The sequence below is a fragment of the Lipomyces japonicus genome, assembly GCF_038497905.1.
Source record: "Lipomyces japonicus strain CBS 7319 unplaced genomic scaffold V1514scaffold_12, whole genome shotgun sequence".
In the NCBI taxonomy this organism is placed as follows: domain Eukaryota; kingdom Fungi; phylum Ascomycota; class Lipomycetes; order Lipomycetales; family Lipomycetaceae; genus Lipomyces; species Lipomyces japonicus.
The window spans coordinates 156,339-175,971 of record NW_027117824.1 but is presented as its reverse complement, the minus strand read 5'-3'; the positions used below and the strand labels follow the sequence as shown (position 1 = coordinate 175,971).

The 19,633-nt window shown below is 41.3% G+C and overlaps 11 protein-coding genes across 11 annotated transcripts; 4 read left to right on the top strand and 7 right to left on the bottom strand.

Annotated features, from left to right (window-relative positions):
• The first annotated feature begins 32 nt into the window (after positions 1-32).
• Positions 33-1,063, top strand: V1514DRAFT_26505 (HSP20-like chaperone). Its single transcript, XM_066924793.1, has 4 exons — positions 33-246; positions 350-714; positions 776-866; positions 933-1,063. Exons 1-4 carry the CDS (start codon positions 168-170, stop codon positions 962-964), a joined length of 567 nt encoding a protein of 188 aa, XP_066784262.1. The 5' UTR covers positions 33-167; the 3' UTR covers positions 965-1,063.
• A 256-nt stretch (positions 1,064-1,319) lies between these two features.
• On the top strand, positions 1,320-2,093 carry V1514DRAFT_341930 (uncharacterized protein; the record flags this gene model as incomplete). Its single annotated transcript, XM_066929077.1, has 1 exon — positions 1,320-2,093. The coding sequence occupies one exon, from the start codon at positions 1,320-1,322 to the stop codon at positions 2,091-2,093; it is 774 nt and encodes a 257-aa protein (XP_066784261.1).
• Positions 2,094-2,317: 224 nt separating this feature from the next.
• V1514DRAFT_26472 (ANTH domain-containing protein) lies at positions 2,318-5,041 on the bottom strand. Its single transcript, XM_066924789.1, has 5 exons — positions 4,917-5,041; positions 4,825-4,842; positions 4,436-4,751; positions 4,151-4,356; positions 2,318-4,077 (listed from the first exon to the last, which is right to left on the bottom strand). The coding sequence occupies exons 1-5, from the start codon at positions 4,938-4,940 to the stop codon at positions 2,542-2,544; spliced, it is 2,100 nt and encodes a 699-aa protein (XP_066784260.1). The 5' UTR covers positions 4,941-5,041; the 3' UTR covers positions 2,318-2,541.
• Positions 5,042-5,483: 442 nt separating this feature from the next.
• V1514DRAFT_328458 (60S ribosomal protein eL8) lies at positions 5,484-7,152 on the top strand. The gene is made up of 3 exons (XM_066927173.1): positions 5,484-5,528; positions 6,141-6,209; positions 6,266-7,152. The coding sequence occupies exons 1-3, from the start codon at positions 5,526-5,528 to the stop codon at positions 6,974-6,976; spliced, it is 783 nt and encodes a 260-aa protein (XP_066784259.1). The 5' UTR covers positions 5,484-5,525; the 3' UTR covers positions 6,977-7,152.
• On the bottom strand, positions 7,093-10,127 carry V1514DRAFT_304927 (uncharacterized protein). Its single transcript, XM_066925641.1, has 3 exons — positions 9,699-10,127; positions 8,165-9,609; positions 7,093-8,093 (listed from the first exon to the last, which is right to left on the bottom strand). The coding sequence occupies exons 1-3, from the start codon at positions 9,926-9,928 to the stop codon at positions 7,159-7,161; spliced, it is 2,610 nt and encodes an 869-aa protein (XP_066784258.1). The 5' UTR covers positions 9,929-10,127; the 3' UTR covers positions 7,093-7,158.
• Positions 10,128-10,281: 154 nt separating this feature from the next.
• Positions 10,282-11,467, bottom strand: V1514DRAFT_278546 (uncharacterized protein; the record flags this gene model as incomplete). Its single annotated transcript, XM_066924989.1, has 2 exons — positions 10,282-11,091; positions 11,147-11,467. 2 exons carry the CDS (start codon positions 11,465-11,467, stop codon positions 10,282-10,284), a joined length of 1,131 nt encoding a protein of 376 aa, XP_066784257.1.
• A 166-nt stretch (positions 11,468-11,633) lies between these two features.
• Positions 11,634-13,029, bottom strand: V1514DRAFT_26289 (NADP-dependent oxidoreductase domain-containing protein). The gene is made up of 4 exons (XM_066924777.1): positions 12,918-13,029; positions 12,734-12,827; positions 12,551-12,675; positions 11,634-12,499 (listed from the first exon to the last, which is right to left on the bottom strand). The coding sequence occupies exons 1-4, from the start codon at positions 12,926-12,928 to the stop codon at positions 11,818-11,820; spliced, it is 912 nt and encodes a 303-aa protein (XP_066784256.1). The 5' UTR covers positions 12,929-13,029; the 3' UTR covers positions 11,634-11,817.
• A 381-nt stretch (positions 13,030-13,410) lies between these two features.
• Positions 13,411-14,961, bottom strand: V1514DRAFT_351419 (Endonuclease/exonuclease/phosphatase). Its single transcript, XM_066929453.1, has 2 exons — positions 14,832-14,961; positions 13,411-14,724 (listed from the first exon to the last, which is right to left on the bottom strand). The coding sequence occupies exons 1-2, from the start codon at positions 14,948-14,950 to the stop codon at positions 13,452-13,454; spliced, it is 1,392 nt and encodes a 463-aa protein (XP_066784255.1). The 5' UTR covers positions 14,951-14,961; the 3' UTR covers positions 13,411-13,451.
• Positions 14,962-15,098: 137 nt separating this feature from the next.
• On the bottom strand, positions 15,099-16,983 carry V1514DRAFT_328450 (Aspartate/glutamate/uridylate kinase). Its single transcript, XM_066927172.1, has 4 exons — positions 16,705-16,983; positions 16,468-16,655; positions 16,305-16,415; positions 15,099-16,214 (listed from the first exon to the last, which is right to left on the bottom strand). Exons 1-4 carry the CDS (start codon positions 16,739-16,741, stop codon positions 15,165-15,167), a joined length of 1,386 nt encoding a protein of 461 aa, XP_066784254.1. The 5' UTR covers positions 16,742-16,983; the 3' UTR covers positions 15,099-15,164.
• Positions 16,984-17,038: 55 nt separating this feature from the next.
• Positions 17,039-18,132, top strand: V1514DRAFT_26045 (uncharacterized protein). Its single transcript, XM_066924771.1, has one exon. It carries the CDS (start codon positions 17,397-17,399, stop codon positions 17,832-17,834), a length of 438 nt encoding a protein of 145 aa, XP_066784253.1. The 5' UTR covers positions 17,039-17,396; the 3' UTR covers positions 17,835-18,132.
• Positions 18,133-18,418: 286 nt separating this feature from the next.
• Positions 18,419-19,545, bottom strand: V1514DRAFT_328447 (Alpha/Beta hydrolase protein). Its single transcript, XM_066927171.1, has one exon. It carries the CDS (start codon positions 19,154-19,156, stop codon positions 18,431-18,433), a length of 726 nt encoding a protein of 241 aa, XP_066784252.1. The 5' UTR covers positions 19,157-19,545; the 3' UTR covers positions 18,419-18,430.
• Between the last annotated feature and the right edge of the window lie 88 nt (positions 19,546-19,633).

Genomic DNA, 19,633 nt, shown 5'->3' with positions numbered 1-19,633 from the left:
TTGATATTCATTATTAATAATAATAAGGCTTAATTGGAATAAATCAATCAATTACTGGCGTGCACTCTTTTAACAAATCCATCTTCAATTTTCCACATCTGGGAACGATTTAAACAAATTCTTCTTCTTCCTTTTTTTTTTTAACAAATTAACGGGGATTTAAAAAAATGTCGTCTCATTCAGATAATGAACCTTCCAAGCAAGAATTGGCTGCCGCAAAGGCAAAACAAGATGCCGAACAAGCAGGTAAAAATGTTCAACCCCAGTACCCAAATTTTTTTTTTTTGGTTAGTTTTCGATTAAAACTCATTAACATTGCCAATTTGTATTTTTTTAAAAAAAAAATTAGCACTGCCGTATAAATGGTCACAAGTTCTTGAAGAAGTCACGGTCACGGTGCCGGTACCAAAAGGCACGCGAGGCCGCGACCTGACCGTGCAACTAGGCACGACTCACCTCAAGGTCGGCTTAAAGGGCCAACCTGATTTCATTATTGATGATTTTTTTTACAAGCCAATCAAGCCGGATGAATCCACATGGACCGTTGACGATCAGCAAGAGGTCACGATCACGATCGCGAAGCAGAACGGTGCCGAATGGTGGCCGCACGTGGTAGCAGGTGCGCCCAAGATTGATGTCAGCCAGATACAGCCTGAGAATTCGAGGTTGAGTGATTTGGATGGCGAAACTCGAGGCATGGTTGAAAAAATGATGGTAATTGAAAAAAAAAGAAAGCATGTGTGCGAGATTTGGTTCTAATACGTCATGATGATAGTTTGATCAACAACAAAAGCAACTGGGCAAGCCAACAAGTGATGAATTGAAAAAGCAACAAGCTTTTGAAAATTTTAAAAAGCAACATCCAGGTAAAATTCAATAGTTTGTGTTTTCATGATTTGCTAACATTTATTTTTTTTTTTTTGGTCTTGTAGAAATGGATTTCAGTCAAGTCAAATTAAATTAATATATATTATAGCTATTCATGTTGGTTTGTATATATATATATATATATTATATGGTTGGATTCAAAAAAAAAACAAGAAAAATATCAACTGTCTTGCTTTACTGTCTTGTCCAAAATTTTGCCCAGCACCACGAAACCCGGGGTCAGCCCGGTTGGAAAACAGTACATAAATATCTGTTTTCCAGTCAACATTTTTCTGTTTTCTGGTCATTTTTTTTTTTTTTTTTTTGGTTTTTCTGTTACATACTAAACGCTTTTACTTTCTTTTTCTTTTTAGCAACGGTTTGACTTTTGGTTTTTAAATTTTGATTTTTTTTTTTTTGGAGGAAAGTCACGGCATTACGCAATTTTGGCAATGATTTTTGGAAACCGTTGGGTTGACGATAATACCAAGACTACCACGATTGCTACCTCAACCAGGACTACCACTACCACTACCACGCAACAAGACGACACGGCTGATTCGTCGTCCAGCATACCACAACCATCACAATCATTACCTTCACAGCAGCAGCAGCAGCAGCAACCAGTTAGCACGTACCGATCAATTTGTAACCGACTCAGAAAAAAATTGTTTTTTACAAATTCGGCCACTGTGCCGCGTCATCGGTTTCGTCTTAATTTTTTAAACCGTCATGACGAATGTGAATCACAAACCAGCAACCACCACCACCACAAAAACAACAACAGCAACCGCCGGGTTCGTAATGATCAGCAGCTACAACAACAACAACAACAACAACAACAACAACAACAACATCATCATCGTCGTCGGCTCCGTCGTCATTGTCACCATGCCAAAACCAGCACGATCATGCCCGCACTGTACGGCATCACTGCTGCCGCATGTCACTGCCGCATGCAACCTCGTCATGACTTCATCGCGGCCCAGTGGTTCGATCCCAGGCGCAAGCTCTTGCAAGCCAGGTCCCTGCGCGAATTCGTGGCCCACAAGCAAGTTTATTATAACCTCAACCGCATGTCCGCCATGACGCCGGCACAGTTAAGTCATGCCTGCAGTAACCGGCGCATGTACGCCGAATTCGTGCACGTGTCTGCCAGACTCGTGTTCCCACCATCGTCGTCGTCGTCGTCGTCGTCGTCGTCGTCGTCGTCAGGTGAAGATTAGTTCAATAAAAGTCATAAAAACCCCTGTTACCCCGTAATATTCAATATCAATCATGGAACACGTTTTCTGTCTCTTTTTTCTTTTTTTTTTTTCTTTTTCAATATATATATAATTACAAACCAAATTGAAATAATTATTTTTTTTTATTGTAATAAAATGCATTAATTAAAACATCTTGGTGTATACCAAAAGAGAGAAAAAAAATGACAGGCAAAAAAAAGGACAAAAAAACTAATGCTTTAACAAGTTCAAAACGTAAAAAAAAAGGCAGGGGAACAGAAAAAAAAGCAAGAATACGATACAATACAATTACCAAACAAGTAAAATTTTTATAAGCATCAAAAAAAAGAAGCATAAAAACCTCCCCACCCTTTTCCAAAAAACAATACAAAACAAAAAAGAAAAGAAAAGAAAAGAAAAGAAAAGAAAAGAAAAGAAATAAAAACAATCACGTTCTAAATGGGTTTGTAACTGAATTTTGCCTTTTCAACGGTGAAGTTTTACCAGGAATATTAGCAGCAGAATAGCCATTAACGTTATTAGCATAAAATGATGATGATGATGATGATGATGATGGTTGTGATGATACAGATGGTTGCAATTGTTGAGATAATCTGTTTTTGGCAAACGGATTATTCCCCGTAGTCTGTGGCACTATCACTGGCACCGACGTTGCGTTATTAGTAGTAGCAACAGCCGAAACGGGAATCACACTGTTTTCAGGTAACGCGGTTAATCCAAAACTAGTGGGCACCTCTGTCGTCGTTTTGACGATTGAAAACGGATTCGATAAAGATGATGACGATATTGGCAGCGACGTCGTACTAGTAGTGTTTGTTATGGCACCATTGTTATAACCATTATTTGATGAAGAACCAGTGAATTGAGGATTGATCCCAGTAAACACTGCCGATTGCCGAAACGGGTTTGTCGTGATTGTCCCCGTGAACTGAGTGGTCAACGGCTGTTGCTGTTGCTGTTGCTGTTGTTGCGAGGTTATTGAAAATAAAGACTGGGGTTGAGCTTGCGATTGATTATCACCATTCGTATTGTTCCAACCACCAAGTTGAGAAAATTGTGGCTGCTGCTGTTGCTGTTGTGGCAGCCCTTGCCTTGATTGTTGGAACACGCCAACCAGTTGATGATGTTGCTGGCTCGTGTACCCGCCAAATCCTGCTCCGGTAAAATCTTGACTTAAAACTTGTTGCTGTTGCTGTTGAGGTATTTGTTGGCCAATCACGTTCTGATACGCATACGTATTTTGTGGCAAAAATTGTTGCTGCTGTGATTGATCGGAAGGCAATTGGCCGAGCTGTTGTTGTTGTTGTTGGAAAAAAACATTACTATTTTGAACTTGAGGAAACTGCTGTTGCTGTTGCTGTTGCTGACTGGGAAACATGGGCTCTTCTTTATCAATCGAATTGAAAAAATCAGTCAACGTTTGCTCCGGAGATTTGCGTGAACCTAACGCGTCCACCTGAGCCAGGTACTGTTGCTGTTGTTCAAGCGTGGCAAAGCCGGTTGCCGTGACGGTACCGGCAGCATTGCCATTCTGGTTATGAACTTGTTGCACGTTACTTACGGTCGTGGTCGGATGCCCGACTTCGATCCGGTTGGCAGCAAATTTGGCTTCCTTTTGTGCCAAAAATTGGCGCCGGTTGACATCAAAATCGGGATCATTTAAATAATCTTCCAATGCTTGCGTTAATGATGTGGGCGCGTGCTTAATATTCGGTACCAACAACTTGGTTGCGGATTCCAACTTGCGAGCAATCTGTAAATATTCAACCACGCCGTCCATTTCATCCACAAATGATTTATAGATTCCAAGCGCTCGTTCGGCGTCGAATCGTGACATTTCAAAGTAATGTTCCAACACATTAATCACGCCCTCGTTAACGGCTTGGTGAAGCGCCAACAAATCATGCACTAGCAATCGAAAAGCAGTAAGCGAAATTTCATCATCCACTTCATGAGGATGAAACTTCAAAAAACCCGACCCCAGTCAATAAAAAAAAAAAAAAAAAAAAACAAAACACAAAATGTTTTAAACTCACTACGCATAACAAAAGAAAATGTATTTGTGATTGCACGCTTTCTACTTCACGTAGTAAGCCCTTTTCGACCGAAAGCGTTCTTAACCGTCCCTGTGATGGATTATCCTGCTTATGACGAACATAATCAAGTTTAAGATTTCCGAATTGCTTGGCTCGTTCTTGAAGATATCTGCTGTAGCGTAAAATCGAATCCGCATATTTATCGGCTGAAAAATTTCAAAAAAAAAGAGATAATAAGTAAAAAAGTAAACATATTAATCTGATGATGCAATAAAAACCGCGTACCATTTGAAGTAGTAATATGCTTGCAATCCAAAATTCGTAAATGGTTGGATAAATAACTTAGCGCAGCATCTCGCTTGCCTTCTCGGATCATTATATGAATCACAATCAATGACTTGTACACGATCTTTTTTTTCCTCCGCAATATATTGTTAAAATTCATGCAGACTAACGTGTAAAAAAAAATCAATAGATCGCATACCGTCCATGCTGAATCGCTAATTCGAACTGACAAGATTCGAAAAATATCTTCCACATCTTGCCTGTCGGCAGTGCCGGCTAAAATCGGTTCAATATATTTGGCCTTAGGTGCTGCCATCTACATATCCAACCATGCATTAGTTAAAAAAATAGTGGGTTTCAAGTCAAATGACAATTCACTAAAGACGGACCTTAATCTTGGTGGCACCCTGCAAGTTACAAACAGAATGTTAACATTACATTTCCTTTACATAACAAAAAAAATGCAAGTACATATGTGTACCTTGACTAATTTATCGTAAACCATCTTGATAAATTAAATATGCCTCCCTAATTGTAACAAATGAAGCTCTGTTGACCAGGTTGGATTGTCGATATGTGTGGGGCGGTTACAAACAGTATATATGTCATATACATCTATATATCGGTAGCTGCTCAAAAATCGTTTGTACACTCACTCGAGTTTGTTATTGTTGATCGAACAAATCCAAACAGGCTTCGATGCTCAGATGAAAGCAACTGGTGATCAATCAAAATGTAATATGACACACTTGTGGGGAAAATATCAAGGGCCCGCCAGTTCGATCCGAACGATGATGATGATGCAGATGATTGTTATCAAAAATCAGCCCTCAAACCCTGATACATACGTAGCACGTGCAGATAAGAATGACACAAGCTAGCATATACTGTACCCTACTATTTTTTAGGGCTGGCACTAGTCAGCCGCACACTTTCGCAGTCACGCTTAACTTGTCTGCGCTCGTTTTTAATTTGGTGCCAGCAGGCCGTTCCCTAACCACAACACAACTACAAGTTTGCTTCCACCTTCGCCTTGTCTTGCGTGTCCCTTAAAAAAAGATTCCGACATTATCACAACATCATCAGCAAAATGGTAAGTTGAAAGGAATTCATAGAAGGATAGAATGCTCTATTCAACATCAAAAGAACAAATGTTTTGTTTGTTGCTGCTCTCCACTTTGCTTTCTTCCAGTTTTTGCAATGTCTGCCTGGTTTGATCGTTCTGTCGAGGTTCAGTTAAAACAGGTTGAGCAATATAAAAACGCACGGCCAAGAAACAGAGATTGATTGTTTTTTTTATTTCAGATTGAGCAAAAGATGAAAGATTTAAACAATCAGGAGGTGTGAGATGACGGACTTGATTGATTCCGGGGTCGAGATCTTGAAGGCATCTATTTCTTTTTTCTTTCAGATTGCCACGGAACATGATGTCACTTGCGTCTCTCACGAGTATAAAGAAGGAATTAAACTTGTTTTTTTTCATACTTTTTACAACCTGTCTCGTTAATTATTTATTCCGTTATGCAATAGAAAAAATTTACTTTTTCTTATTGCATTAATGATGATATAAGGCTCAGTTTCTTTTTATTAAGGAACTGGTAGAGGATTGTGGTGTCAAGCAAAAAAAAAAGATAACCGTTAGAGCATTCTTCTTCGAAGTTTTAAAAGTAATTGAAAAGAAGCTGACTCATATCCTCAATGACAGCCGCCAAAAGGAAAGAAGCCAGCACCTGCCCCATTCCCATCCACCAAAGCCACCAAGAAGGCCCCTAAGGTACGTTTACGACTCATTTTGTGTTTTATTTTTTTGTCATTCTAACAATTTTTTAGAACCCTTTGATCGAGAAGAGACCTCGTTCTTTCGGTATCGGCCAGGACATTCAGCCCAAGCGCAACCTTTCGCGTTTCGTTAAGTGGCCCGAATATGTTCGTCTTCAGCGCCAGCGCAAAATCCTTAAGCTCCGCTTGAAGGTTCCTCCTGCCATTTCCCAGTTCTCTACTGTCCTTGACAAGAACACTGCCACCCAGGCATTCAAGCTTCTTAACAAGTACAGACCCGAGACCAAGGCTGAGAAGAAGCAGCGTTTGACCCAGGAAGCTGCCGCCATTGCCGAGGGCAAGAAGAAGGAAGAAGTTTCCGAGAAGCCATACACTGTGAAGTATGGTCTTAACCACATTGTCGGCCTCGTCGAGAACAAGAAGGCTCAATTGCTTCTTATCGCTGATGATGTTGACCCTATCGAGTTGGTCGTGTTCTTGCCTGCCTTGGCCCGCAAGCTTGGCATTCCTTACGCCATTGTCAAGGGCAAGGCCCGATTGGGAACTCTTGTTCACAAGAAGACCGCCGCTGTTGTCGCCTTGACCGAGGTTCGATCTGAGGACAAGGCCGAGTTGGCAACCCTTATCTCTGCCATCAAGTCCAACTTTGGTGAGAAGCATGAGGAAGCTCGCCGCAAGTGGGGTGGCGGCATTGTTGGTGCCAAGACCACCACCAAGCTCGAGAAGCGTCGCAAGGCTCTTGAGGCTGCTGTTAAGATCTAAATTTTTTTTTTTAGTTTCTTTACACAAAAATAAAAATTAATACATTTCATTTAAAAAAAGTTTTTGATCCTTCTCAATGGAGTTTGGCCTGTAAGTTTTTAAATATATTCATCATTTTAAAAAAAAAATGGTTTTACGCTTGTATTTAAAAAAAAAATTAATTTATTTTTGAATATTCCATTTTACGGTGCGGTTTTTAACTTTATCCGAAGTAAATCCAACCTTTCCTGAGTGATCTTTATGGCTTCTTCGACTTCATGCCTGCTCAACCAGGCATTCGTACTTGACAATGATCGATCCAAGTTAATTCCGATCCTGTCGTGGCCATCGCCATCATTGGTACCGGTGCCAGGAAAACTGCCAGTCTTGGCCTCCATCCATTCCCATAACCTGCGTTCTTCAAGGTCCCATATTGCGTTCCACCGTTGCACTGCTGCTACTGAAGAAGAAGATGAAGATAACGACCGTGACCGATCACGAAACGCAACCAACCAAACAAGCAACCATAAAATTGCAATAATGCCAACAAGCGTGACGTACGTAACATTAGTTCCGTCACCAATAAACGGAGTATTCGCGAACAGACTGGCCAAAAATCCTTTCCCGCCGCCAGCACCAGCACCGCCAGCGCCGGCACGACCGGCAGGCGTGACCGGATAGTCTTCCAATCGTTGATCCTTGCCACGACGATGCTTCTTTTTTCTTTTAATTTTTGCCTGTTTAGGTGCTAATTCGGCTTGCAACGCGCCGACAAGTTCCTTGGCGGATTGAAGTTGGCCATCGTTGGAACCCTTTTCGATCGGGCCCTTGATCCAGCTCTTGCCACTCCATTCAACCGTGCACGTGATGAGCATACGGGTGGTGTTGTTTTCACCCCAGGTCAGGCAATACTTTGTCTTGACCTTAAACAAATTGCCGTTGGGCACGTCTGGCGTTGCCGTGGTCACAATAACGGTCACAAAATTGGCAAGATCCCATTGCTCAATTGATTCGGTAATAAAACATTTGGTTTGCTTAGGACCCATGGACGCGTTCAGCGGCTTGATGTAATTAAACGACCGCATCTTTTTGCCGTTTGATTCTTCGGTCACTTCGAATGGTGTAAACTCTGATAAATCTAAATCATCATAATGTCAATTTTTAAAACAAAACAAAAAAAAAAAAAGGTTGCCATTGACCAAGACATACCAAGAATTTTGGACACATTAATTAGGTAATTTTGGATCCACGTGGTATTATCGTTCCAAAGTAATGTGCATATTTTGCCCAGCGGTGCGTTGAATGATTGGTCACAAACAACTTTATCGTAATGCTCATCAGGACCACATTTGCAATTGGTAGGACCATGCTTTAACGGACCCATTTCGTCTGGCTTCCAATCTTCCGGTTTTATGCCGCTTGCAACTTGGCCGTCCGCAACCGCGTTGCCACCGTGATTTGCATTTTTCTTGGAAAGTTCTGCATTCGAATCTTCTTCGCCTTCATCTGAAGACGAGGAAGCTTCTAAATCATCATCACTATTATTCTCTATATTTTCGTCATTTTTCCAAATTGAAAATATTAATTCATAAGTGCTATCTCGTGAGATAAAACTCGCAAAAACATTTCTCGCATGCAAGGTTTGAATAACAATAGCGTTAGGAAACAAGCCGGCCGTAGTCTTTTTCTCGATCGCCATTACTTCATCAAATGATATGACCAAATTTGTAACCCAACCAAAAATGTTGGAATTAAAGCAAATGTGTTGCTCTGAGATGTATAGCCTGCCTTGCAACAAAATTTCACGGCTTAACGCGCAACCATAGTCTTCAATCAAATAGTCATCTTCAGGAACAGATCGAAACAATGCATGGAAATCACGATTTCGTTTTTTATTGGCCACCGCATAGCCGGTAAATTTAGGCTGGTTTGTAGGTTGCGAGGCTAGCGTGGGTGCCTGAGACTGCTGACCGACCGAAGATCCTCGTCTTCGGCTCGAAGATGAACGCACGGTACCAACTCGATCGGTCGCAGTAGAGGTTGGTAATCCATTTAATTCTCCATTAGCAATTGGCGTAGTTACTTCTGGGCTTTCTGAATTGTCAGCATTATTGTTTTTTGTCATCGTGTCTACTTCAAGCGAGGACGTTGACGCTTGGTTTGACTGCAAAATACTTGACAATGAGAGTTCTCCTTTGCCAAAAGTCGCGATTGTTTTATTGCTAGGTGAAGTCGCTGTCAGTATTGTCGGCGTTAACGTATCGTCAACCTCAAGAGATGTCCGAGGCGGTTGTTCCGTTTCAGCATGGGGTAGGTTAAACGGATGATTCGCTCCAAATACAATCGGCTTTGCTGGCTCTTCTTTCTTTGATGAGGAACCTGTAAGAGTGGAAAAGGTGGATGCTGCATTTTGGGCAGCAGTTAACATTGAAGAAAAGAAAGCACTAGACGTGCTCGAGTTTTCCTGTTGCGGAGAATCAGCAGTCCCGGCAAAACTATCTTGTGGCTTATCTGAATATGAAACCAGGCCTACATTTCCAGAATAATTGTTATTTTCAACAACATCCTCACTATCCAAAACTGAGTTGGTTTCAGTTGCCAATGGCACAGTACGAACTAATTCAATGTCGTCGGCTTCGTCGGGATATTCAATACTACAAGCATTTTTTTATCCACCCATATTAGCGCATGCGCTTAATAAAACAACAATAAAAAAAAAGCAAATTCTAGCAAGTGACCGTACCTGTAAGAATCGGTTGAATTTCTTCTGCTGTCTCGAATACTGTTAACACTATTCCTGCGGCTATGTGATTGCTCCAGGTCTCGAGATTCTGATGCGCTAATATTAGAATCGCTCCTGTTATGTGAATCACGCTTTTTTCGTTTAAGTTTATAAATATTGCGCCTGACCACTGACGGGCTGCGCTTGACGCTTGATGAGGGTGAAATCGCTGGAGATGCGAGTTGTGACATTATTTTGGCTTATATATATGTATATATGTTGTCTTTAAGCACCCCCATTAACAAAATCACACTGGCCTGGCTGCAGATATATGGGCAATTCGGGGTAAATCCAACCCCCCTTAAAAAAAAACCGAAAACTATCAAATAAGATGTAACGTCCTTGAGAATAGTTGCAACCTATAGATCGAAAAACTGTGATGACGACGTTTCGCGGCCTCAGACGACGCATGTGGTCCGCTGCGGCTAACTAATTGCGGAGTGCGTTGAATGGCATGCCATAATCAAATTTAAAATGTTACCTAATCCAACATTAAATAAATTAACTACCAACTACTAACTACAGTTACTAGTTACGATATAATTTAATATATGCCTATAGACTTCAATATTTTCGAAGCAAGCACGTCTTCGCCCTTCAACCACAAAATTAGCCACCCTGGAAAGTTAACCTTGCCAAAGCATGGAAGTTCAATGGTTCCGGCAGCATGTCGACGTCCCAACAGCAAGCCAATAGCTTCCAATGACGGCTTGTATGTTTTACTAGCTGCTTGCCCGTTAATAACAGAAATCACATTGGCAGCTGCAATTGGGATCGCAGAAAGTGATTTGGCAGCCTGCTTGACTTCCACAATATCATTAATATCACCAAGTGCAAAGACGTGATCTGATTCCAAAGTCTGGAAAGTAGGCTTCACAATAACTTGCCCTTTGCTATTTTTAAAATTTTCTGCCACGAATCCAGTGTTCGGAGTCGGTGTTAGCGCATGGAAGACAATGTCAGCGCTGATAGTCTCGGACTTTTCAGAATGTTGAGCAGTAGGCTTGTGTGTAATTGTCACGGTGCCATCTCCATTATCTACTCCAGTAGAATTAAATATAGTAGTAACGCCGAGTTTGTCAAGGATATTGGCCACTTTTTCTCGGAAACTGTACAAGTAAATGTTGGACAAGGGCAGGTCCTTGCTGTGAACCAAGATAATACGCTTCTGGTCCTTGTAAACGTCACCAATCTCGGCAGCAAGTTCGGAACCAACCGCTCCGCCACCAAGAATGACAATTGTTGACGCAGACTTAATCTTAGCACGTTGGTCAGCGAAAAATTGAAAAATTTCCTTTCGGTTCACGCCAATCGCATCTGAGGGCGGGCTGTGGTTCGATCCAGTGGCAAGAACCTAATCAAAGATTAATTGCAAAGAAGAAGCAAAATTTCCGCTCGTAATTGCATACCAAGATGTCGGCCTTGATGGATTCTCCGGATTCCAACACAACAGTTTTGCCTTTGTCCAAAATATTCGTTACTTTTGCAACTTTCAAGGTGCCAAAATCAGGAACCTTGGTAAACAGCTTGGAGTAAGGCCGAATGTACAATTCAGATATATCCGTTACTGCATTACGAAGATTTGCCGGCAAATACACATACTCTTCTCGGTCAGTAATTAGAGTAACGTGGGCCTTGTCCTTTAAAGAAGAATATGATTTGATCAGAGCAGCAATCAGACCCAAGCCAAATATGCCACCGCCAACAACCACAACTTGAGTTTCAGCCATTGTTAATTTATTTTAACTTATTTAATTTATTTTAATTTTGTATGGGACAACCGGAAAACCGATCCTTTATAAATTCATTGTTTACCTCCGCAACATGCGATAGTGAACTAAACTATGGCAATTTCGAATTAAGTAAGCAGCGCAGGCCGTCAGCAACAACATGCTGACTCCCGGTACTTTGGTTAACAACAAAATGATGACACGTTGTGATCATTCAATTGCATTACTAAAAACATGTAAGCCAAATTTAAACGCATTACGCATGACCAACTATATGTAATCATATTTTCAAAATTTTCTACTAAACTAAAATCATAATTCTATTAAACCTCCCAAAAATTGGACATGATTTACTCGTCATCGTGGAACACAGTCTCCCCCCAGTTCGGGCTCACCACTCTCTTCGATGTGACCTTAGAAATGGCATTGACAGCAGCCACGTCCTCATCCGACAAAACGAAGTCATCAAAGTTGGCAATGATTCGTTCCTTGGTCACTGACTTGGGGATAACTGACGTGCCTCGCGAGATGGCCCACGAAATCAAAACCTGAGGAGCGGTCTTGCCCGTTTTCTTGGCAATCTCTTGAATAACGGATTCCTTCTGTAATGGAGCATCAGTAGATCCAAGTGGCGAGTACGCGGTCAAGTGAATGCCTTTCTCGGCAGTGTACTTAAACAGCTTGTCCTGTGGGAGATATGGGTGAAGCTCGACCTGGTTAACGGCTGGAACAACCTTGGTGGACGGAGCGTTCAACAATTTCTCAAGGTTAACGGTTGAGAAGTTGGAAACTCCAACAGCCTTGGCCTTTCCGGTCTTTGGCAAGTTTTGAACCAAATCCCATGTTTTTATAAAATCCCAGTCTGCCAGCCGGTCACGAGTGCCGTCAGGCAGGGTTGGGAACAGAGGGTGGTTGCCCTCTGCATTGAGCGCAACAGGCCAGTGAACCAAATAAAGGTCGACATAGTCCAGACCAAGGCTCTTAAGAGAGATGTCCAAGTTCTCCTCTGGCTTGTTATGGTAAGTTCCCCAACTATATTAAGCTTTAGTGACAATCACTTTCAAAGTATATTATAAATCTTACAGCTTGGTGGTGACAAAGAGCTGGTCGCGAGGAACATTCGAATCCTTGATGGCTTTGCCGACCTCTGCTTCATTCCCGTACGCGAACGCAGTATCAATGTGTCTGTATCCAGTCTTGATGGCAGTCTACATCTCAATGTTTAGAGAAATTAAATCTTCACGAAAGCTAAATAATTGAGCATACCAAAACAGCCTCGTAAACCTCGTTGGGTGCAGATTGCCAAGTTCCGAGACCCAGTGCGGGAATCTTAGCGCCGGTGTTGAGAGTGAAGAATCGTCTAAGTAACCAAATCAACCCATGTTAGCATGACAACATCCAAATATGAAAAAAAAAAAATTAAATTCCAAATCTGTCCTGTCAAACTTACCCAGTAGCCATTTGTGTAAGTTTAAATATGCAATTAATATTATAATATATTTTAAAAGTTGTTTTTTCGAGGAGAAAAGGACCCAATTTATAGGGGGGGGGTGGGAAGCGTTACGTTGCGGTTAACCCCTGATTGCGAACCTAATTTCCGATTTCCATATTTTTCTTGCAAGTATTTACACCATAAACCATGTAATGATTGAATTTGCCTCAAAAATTGCTGAACCAAAATGGTAATTAATCAATTGCGAAAATATGATCCCATATCCTGTTATTTTTTTCTCTTGCAACTTAATTTTGAGCTCTGCTGGGTCATAGGAGCGAGCTACTGACCGTATTGCTCAACTCGCTGGTTTGCAACGCAAAGCATCAGTGCTCTTGCGTGCTCCGCGCCGCCTTGTGCCTCTTCTGCTGTACATAAAACGTATTCCGCCTTCGTTGTCATCGCCTGGCAATTGAACATTCATTTAAATTCTTGAAAATTTCAGTAGTTTTCTCATTTTATACTCCCATTATATTATGTAACCTACGTAAACTACGTCACCTTAACGCCATGTTCAAACTCATCAACTTCACTGCCATGCACAAATTCGTCTTCCAATCGCTCAGTTACTCGCCTAAGTTCCCATGTTACTTCTTCCTCAAATTCCAACAGCGCCCGCAATTCATTTCTTGCAAACAAAAATCCCAACATGCCGTCAATCACTCCAGAAACCGCAATGATTGTCCCACCGAGCAAGACCAAAAACGCTGGCCATCCTTGCTTAACCCAAAAAATTCCCACGTGTAACGCAATAACGATAATGATTGATATCCAGAAGTGCAGCAACCGCCAATACTGCTGCGCGTTCGCAGTTGGCCTATACTCCCTAATGGTATTTAATATACTTGTATAGTTGGAAACCGAAAATTTATGTCTTCTACTAGCTTGCTCTACTTGTTCATGACCTGAATTCAGTCTAGACGGTGAATGCGGAAGAATCTCGAGTGTCACGGCAACCCCAAAATGGTCGGACGGTGACACGTTGAGATCTGGAACCCGTTCGATAAATGTTACTTGAATATCAGTCACTGTAGATAAATGCGGCGCGTGAAAGCAATAATCCAACCTTTTCGCCTCGGAAATGTCTCGATCTGACCTCCAAGTATTCAATAAAGAGTCACAGGTGACCCCCAGACTTATAATTTGATCATTCGGTGACAATGTTTCTGGCCTAATATGTGCACTGCTGGTTCCATGAACTGTAGTCCAACTATCATGTAATCCAGCCCTTTCGGTCAATAATGAGTATGTCACGCTTTCCGGCTTGGAATTAAAATCCCCAACTGCAACGACCAAATGCCCTCGCTCGACTGCTGCCCTGATTTGTCTAGCCAACTGCCACGCTTGGGACGTGCGATGACAAACATACGATGCATCTCCGGGACCGTATGGTGCATGCATATGTGTGTTGAAAATTTCAATAGGCACTCCGGACGGGTGCCGTATAACCGCGCTAGCAATACCTTTACCCACGTACCAATCTCCTCTGAAAAAAGCACTTGGCCGGCCATTAATAACGTACGGGATCATTGATACTGATTCTATGGGAAATTTCGAAAGCACAACTAATCCCGATCCAGCAAGAATGCCACTGTAAAAATATTTCGCGTAAGCAAACTTGTTTCGAGTGTGCTTCCTGATGTAATCATAATCGGCAGCTACCCAGCATTCTTGTAAAGCAACAATGTCGGCATCAGCTAAAGCGATCTGCCGGGCAATATAATGCATTCGTTGTTGTCGAAATTTTGAAACATATTTTAGTCCCCTAAAAATTAACCGATTAGCACACGCGGATCATTAGATTTTGTATTTTTTTGTTTTGTTTAATGATTTGCCGAGGAAATTGAAGTGAAGGAATTCATGCAAACTCACCAGCAGTTCAAAGTAAGCAATTTAAACCGATTCGAGTTTCGCTCTACTGAATCTAAACTTATTTCTGCCGATAATCTCTCGCGTGTTATAGAAAGTAAAGGCATACTAGAACCCGTCATTAAACATTGGCTGCTATGAATTTCAAAATATACAGCCTTTGCCCAACATTGGCCCGCAAAACAAACCTTTCCCTAACCCACAAAATAGAAGCAATTTTCAAGACTACAAATGCTTTTATATCACAAGTATATATTTACAATATAAATTATAACTGAATATATTCAACCATTTTTTTTTTCAATAGCATAATTCTTTTTTGTATTGTTCTATTAATCAATGCCGCGGGAAAAATGCCAAATTGTCCCGATGCGCGATGTATTCTGAATCCGCGTATCCCAGTAACGGTTCGATTTCAAAGCTCTTCAACCCCTTAATCCTGTTTATTTCTACCGATGAGTAATTCACGATTGCCTTCCCTATTTCTTCTGCTTGTTCAAACAACTCATCTTCTTGCTCACTTGTAAACGACTCCTTATTGTGAAGATTTTCGTAGTCAGCCCGGTTAACCACTTTGATTGACACGGTTTCAGACGCGTTAAAGTTCCCCTGAACATCTACTACACCTGCCGGCAATAGCCCAGCCTTGTCAGCTCTTGTCACGGCCCTATACGCGCCATGGTCAATGTAGACCGTTCCATGAGCCTTCAAACCATGCAAAATCCAAAAATGTCGGTCACGGATCGGGTGGGATTGCGGAGGGAACCGGGTATGTCTTGGCGGAGGCGACGGAGTTCGTAACCGTTCAGGTGATTGTGGCAAAGACTGATTTCGTGAGCTTGAAGTGCTAGGACTTCTTGAACGAACCGAGCGAACTGAACGTCGGAGGTCAGGTTCTGACTCATCATCAATGGCAAGAACGCTGAGTCGTAACTCATCGTCGTGAAGGTTATCAGTTTTTTTTTGCCATTCGACATAATTCAATATCGAGTGAATGTTGCCCGGAACAGAAGATTTAGTGATGATCGTGGTGACGCCAGCGGACGTGGCCAATTCTGCAGCGATCAACTTCGTGACCATGCCACCAGTACCGACACTACTTCCAGCAGTAGAAACGTCAACCTTGAGCTGTGAAATATCGGTGACAATCTCAATCGGAGTAGCATTCGGATTTAGCCTTGGATTTTCAGTATACAATCCGTCAACATCGGTAAGAAGAAACAAGTAATCTGCGCTAGCCATGCCAGCCGTAATCGCAGATAGCGTGTCATTATCTCCAAATTTGATTTCCATAACTGATAACGTGTCATTCTCATTTACAATAGGAACAATTCCCAGATTTAATAATTCAGATAACGTGTTTGCTGCGTTAAGGTATTGGCCACGCTATAAAATTTTTGATGGTCAGTCTCGAAGAAGTAAAATCATAGGGCGTTAAAAAAAAAAAAAAAAAAAAAAAAAAAAAACAATAATTACATCTGAAATATCATTTCGCGTAAGTAATATTTGTGCGATAGGCTGATCAAGTTGAGAGAAAAGATGATCCCATAATGCAATTAGCCGACCTTGCCCTGTGGCTGCAATGGCCTATCATGTTGTAAGTTATCTTTCCGAATTGATTGAAAATCCATGAATTTACCTGAACCGTAGCTAAATGCTTTGGACGCCGCGGAATGTTCATTCGTTTTAAACCCATGGCAATAGCCGCAGACGATACAATAATGATCCTGTGCCCGTCACGCCGCAGCTTCACCACTGTCTCTACTATCAATGACATGATCGAAACTCGAGGCTCATGCGTATGCTCATCGCAAATCGATGACGTCCCTACTGGCGGTTAACTAACAATTTCATTCAATAAATATCAGCCACTAACCCAGTTTTATCACAATAGTCAGTTTTTTGGACTTCATTTCTTTTTTTTTAAAATTCTTGTATATATGTAAAAAAAACCAGTCTGCTTGATCGAGATGGCATTCGAATCACAGTCAAATGACAACGGCTAAACCTTTTGAGTAACCTTCAACGACCTTAATTATAAAAAACAATCACTGATTAAGTATCGACTAAATTCAATATTCTTTGGCAACCGTATAGTGATCACCTCTTGTGCTTTTCCTTAGTTTCGTCGTTGATTTCAAGTCACCCATCGAACTTTTCCCTGAACACTAAAAAATAAGGTTTAGGCATTTCGATAGTTGAATGTATTTATGAATCTCAATGACTCAAATACAACAGAACAAGTGGTATCTTGAAAAAAAAATCAGATAAACATAACAATAGATTAAAAAAAACATTTTTGCTTTAAGATTATGACTACCATATGCATATTCATTGTATAGGATTTCATATTAGTTAAAAACCTCTGTTTCTTCATCGTTTCCATGCTGCTTATATAACATGTGCGAAAATTTTGATCACGTGCCGTAGCTTTTTCAAGATTTTTTGTTGGAACCACAGGTGCTTGATTAAATGGTCGCCAAGATTTCCATCAAGCAATTTGAATATTAAATCGGCATATGTTAAAAGCCATATTTGAGATCTACAGTTAATACGAGAAAGAACTCAATGATGTCGCTAAGCCGTCAAGACTTTGACTTCCTGCCTGATCTGCTTGACCTTCTCGAGCGAGTATCAGCCGGCACTTTGGCACCGAAGGACGTTAGCAATGAAGCTGGAAGGATTAGGATCAAACTTTCACGGACTCGTGAAGCGCTGAAAACCGAGCTAGACGAAGACGTGAGTGATTTGGATGAGCAAATGAAAATTATTGATCGATTGCGGAAAGCAATCTCGGCCAAGAAAGTTGTATTGGAAAAGATTGGTGACGTTGGCAAACGGGTGATTGAAGGTGAAGAAATCACTCAAGACGCATTAAAACCAACTCTTAATCTTGCAAATGATGAGATTCAGAAGGGTCAAACTTCAATTACCGACAACCATGTCACGACGGAAGATGTTGAAATGGAAGATGCAGAGTCAAGCATTAGCGAAACAAAGTATTGATGCAAGTGAATGAAATTATGGAATTTCAATTAAGAAATAAACAAGAACTTGTTACGTGATAATTTTCCACACGCAGCGTTTTATTGTGTTAAATACAACTTAAGCTTCAACAGTAAACGGAGCGGTTCACATGAATATAGAGAGTATCTATTGACAAGGTGCGCATCATTGTTGACTGGGTTTGTTGACTGGGTATTGAAAAATTGTACCGAAAACTTTTAGCGATATCACAGTTAAGAAGAGAGAAAGGTTATCATATTATTTTGTACATTTGAATGGTTGTCGGAGTCTGTTAGTTTTGTCCCCGAGATTTAGACCTGGGCTCAATTTTGAACATTAGTGCGCATCAAAATTTGTGCCGGAAAGGACTTGGTAAATTGCTTGGCCTCCAGCCGTCCATACTCATTAGGTTAAACGCCTCACTTAACATGGGTTATCATTTACAAGTTCACAATTCATGGTCGAATGAACGACTGGATAGTGAAGGATTAAGAAAATTCTATTTTCAAAGTATACTGTTTCGTATATATAGTTAATTACGCAAGGGTTAGAAAAAGAAGAACATGAAGAAAAAAAAAATAGTAATTTGATAGTATCTATATTTTATTTTCTACGTGCTCAACAAAATCTATAATCAATTCAGCAAGTTCCTTCGGCTTCTCTAATGGTGCCATGTGACCAGTCTCCGGTAAAACATCAATCCTCACTCCTGGAATAAGCTTTTTAATCTTATCCGCATCGGACAATCTCACCATTTTATCATCCTGTGCAAATATTGAATGAACCGGAGTTTTCTCAAGATCTTGTACTCGTTCTTGTTGCTCCAAAATCGGATACAAATTTTGCCGATCAGTCATGGCCGTCATCTGCGCCAAAAACACGGCCTTGCCCAAATCGGTGTTCATGTCTCTCACCACGCCTGCCACTGCCGGATCGGCCATTCTTGATTCGTGTACGAACCTTGAAATGTCGGTCAATCCTTTAAACCGGCCCCTTGACATCAATTCGATCGCAGTATGCCGACGTTGACGCTCACGGGCAGATAAGTCCGACAGCGCACCGCAAATAATGGTCAATGACTTGGCGCAACCCGGGTGTTGCAGTACATACTCCGTGCCGAGGTAGGCACCCATGGAAAAGCCAATCAGATGAGTGGCCGGATCAATTGCGTGAGCAATAATTCTGTGCATGTGTTCATGATCATTGGCCTTATATAACGGAACCAGATTGACGCGATACGTGGACGGCAAAAATGAACGAACGTGAGACCACAGTCTATCATCGCACATGGTACCGGGAAGGAAAGATAACTTTCGAGACATGGCTTGGGTTTTAAAAGAAGTCCTACAAGCACTCACAAGCAGATGAAAATAACATCAAAGTTTAATGCAAAAGATAGTCCATCGCAAAAATTATATCTGCAACTGTTCTTCAATTAAGGGTAACATAGTCAGTCATTATACATGAGACCTTATTTGAAACACCCCTCCGGTAGTTGCCGCTTATAAAAGCAGCTTACAAAAAAGCCGGTGACATTATGCCTCCTCTTTAGGATTAGGGTTATGCCTCTCTATTTATTCTTATCGAACAAGCTTCTTTCCGTTTACGTTTTTAATAAAATGAACAAAGCATCGACGTACTTCAGATCTGTGCTTCATTGTGTATATAGCCGTGTAGCGTGTCGCGTCATCGATAAATGCAACAAAGTAGCGTTCTTTCGTAAATGCTGCCTCCGCTTCCAAAGGACCACATACATCTGTATGTATATACTCGAGAGGTCCGTAATTGTGCACATGGGC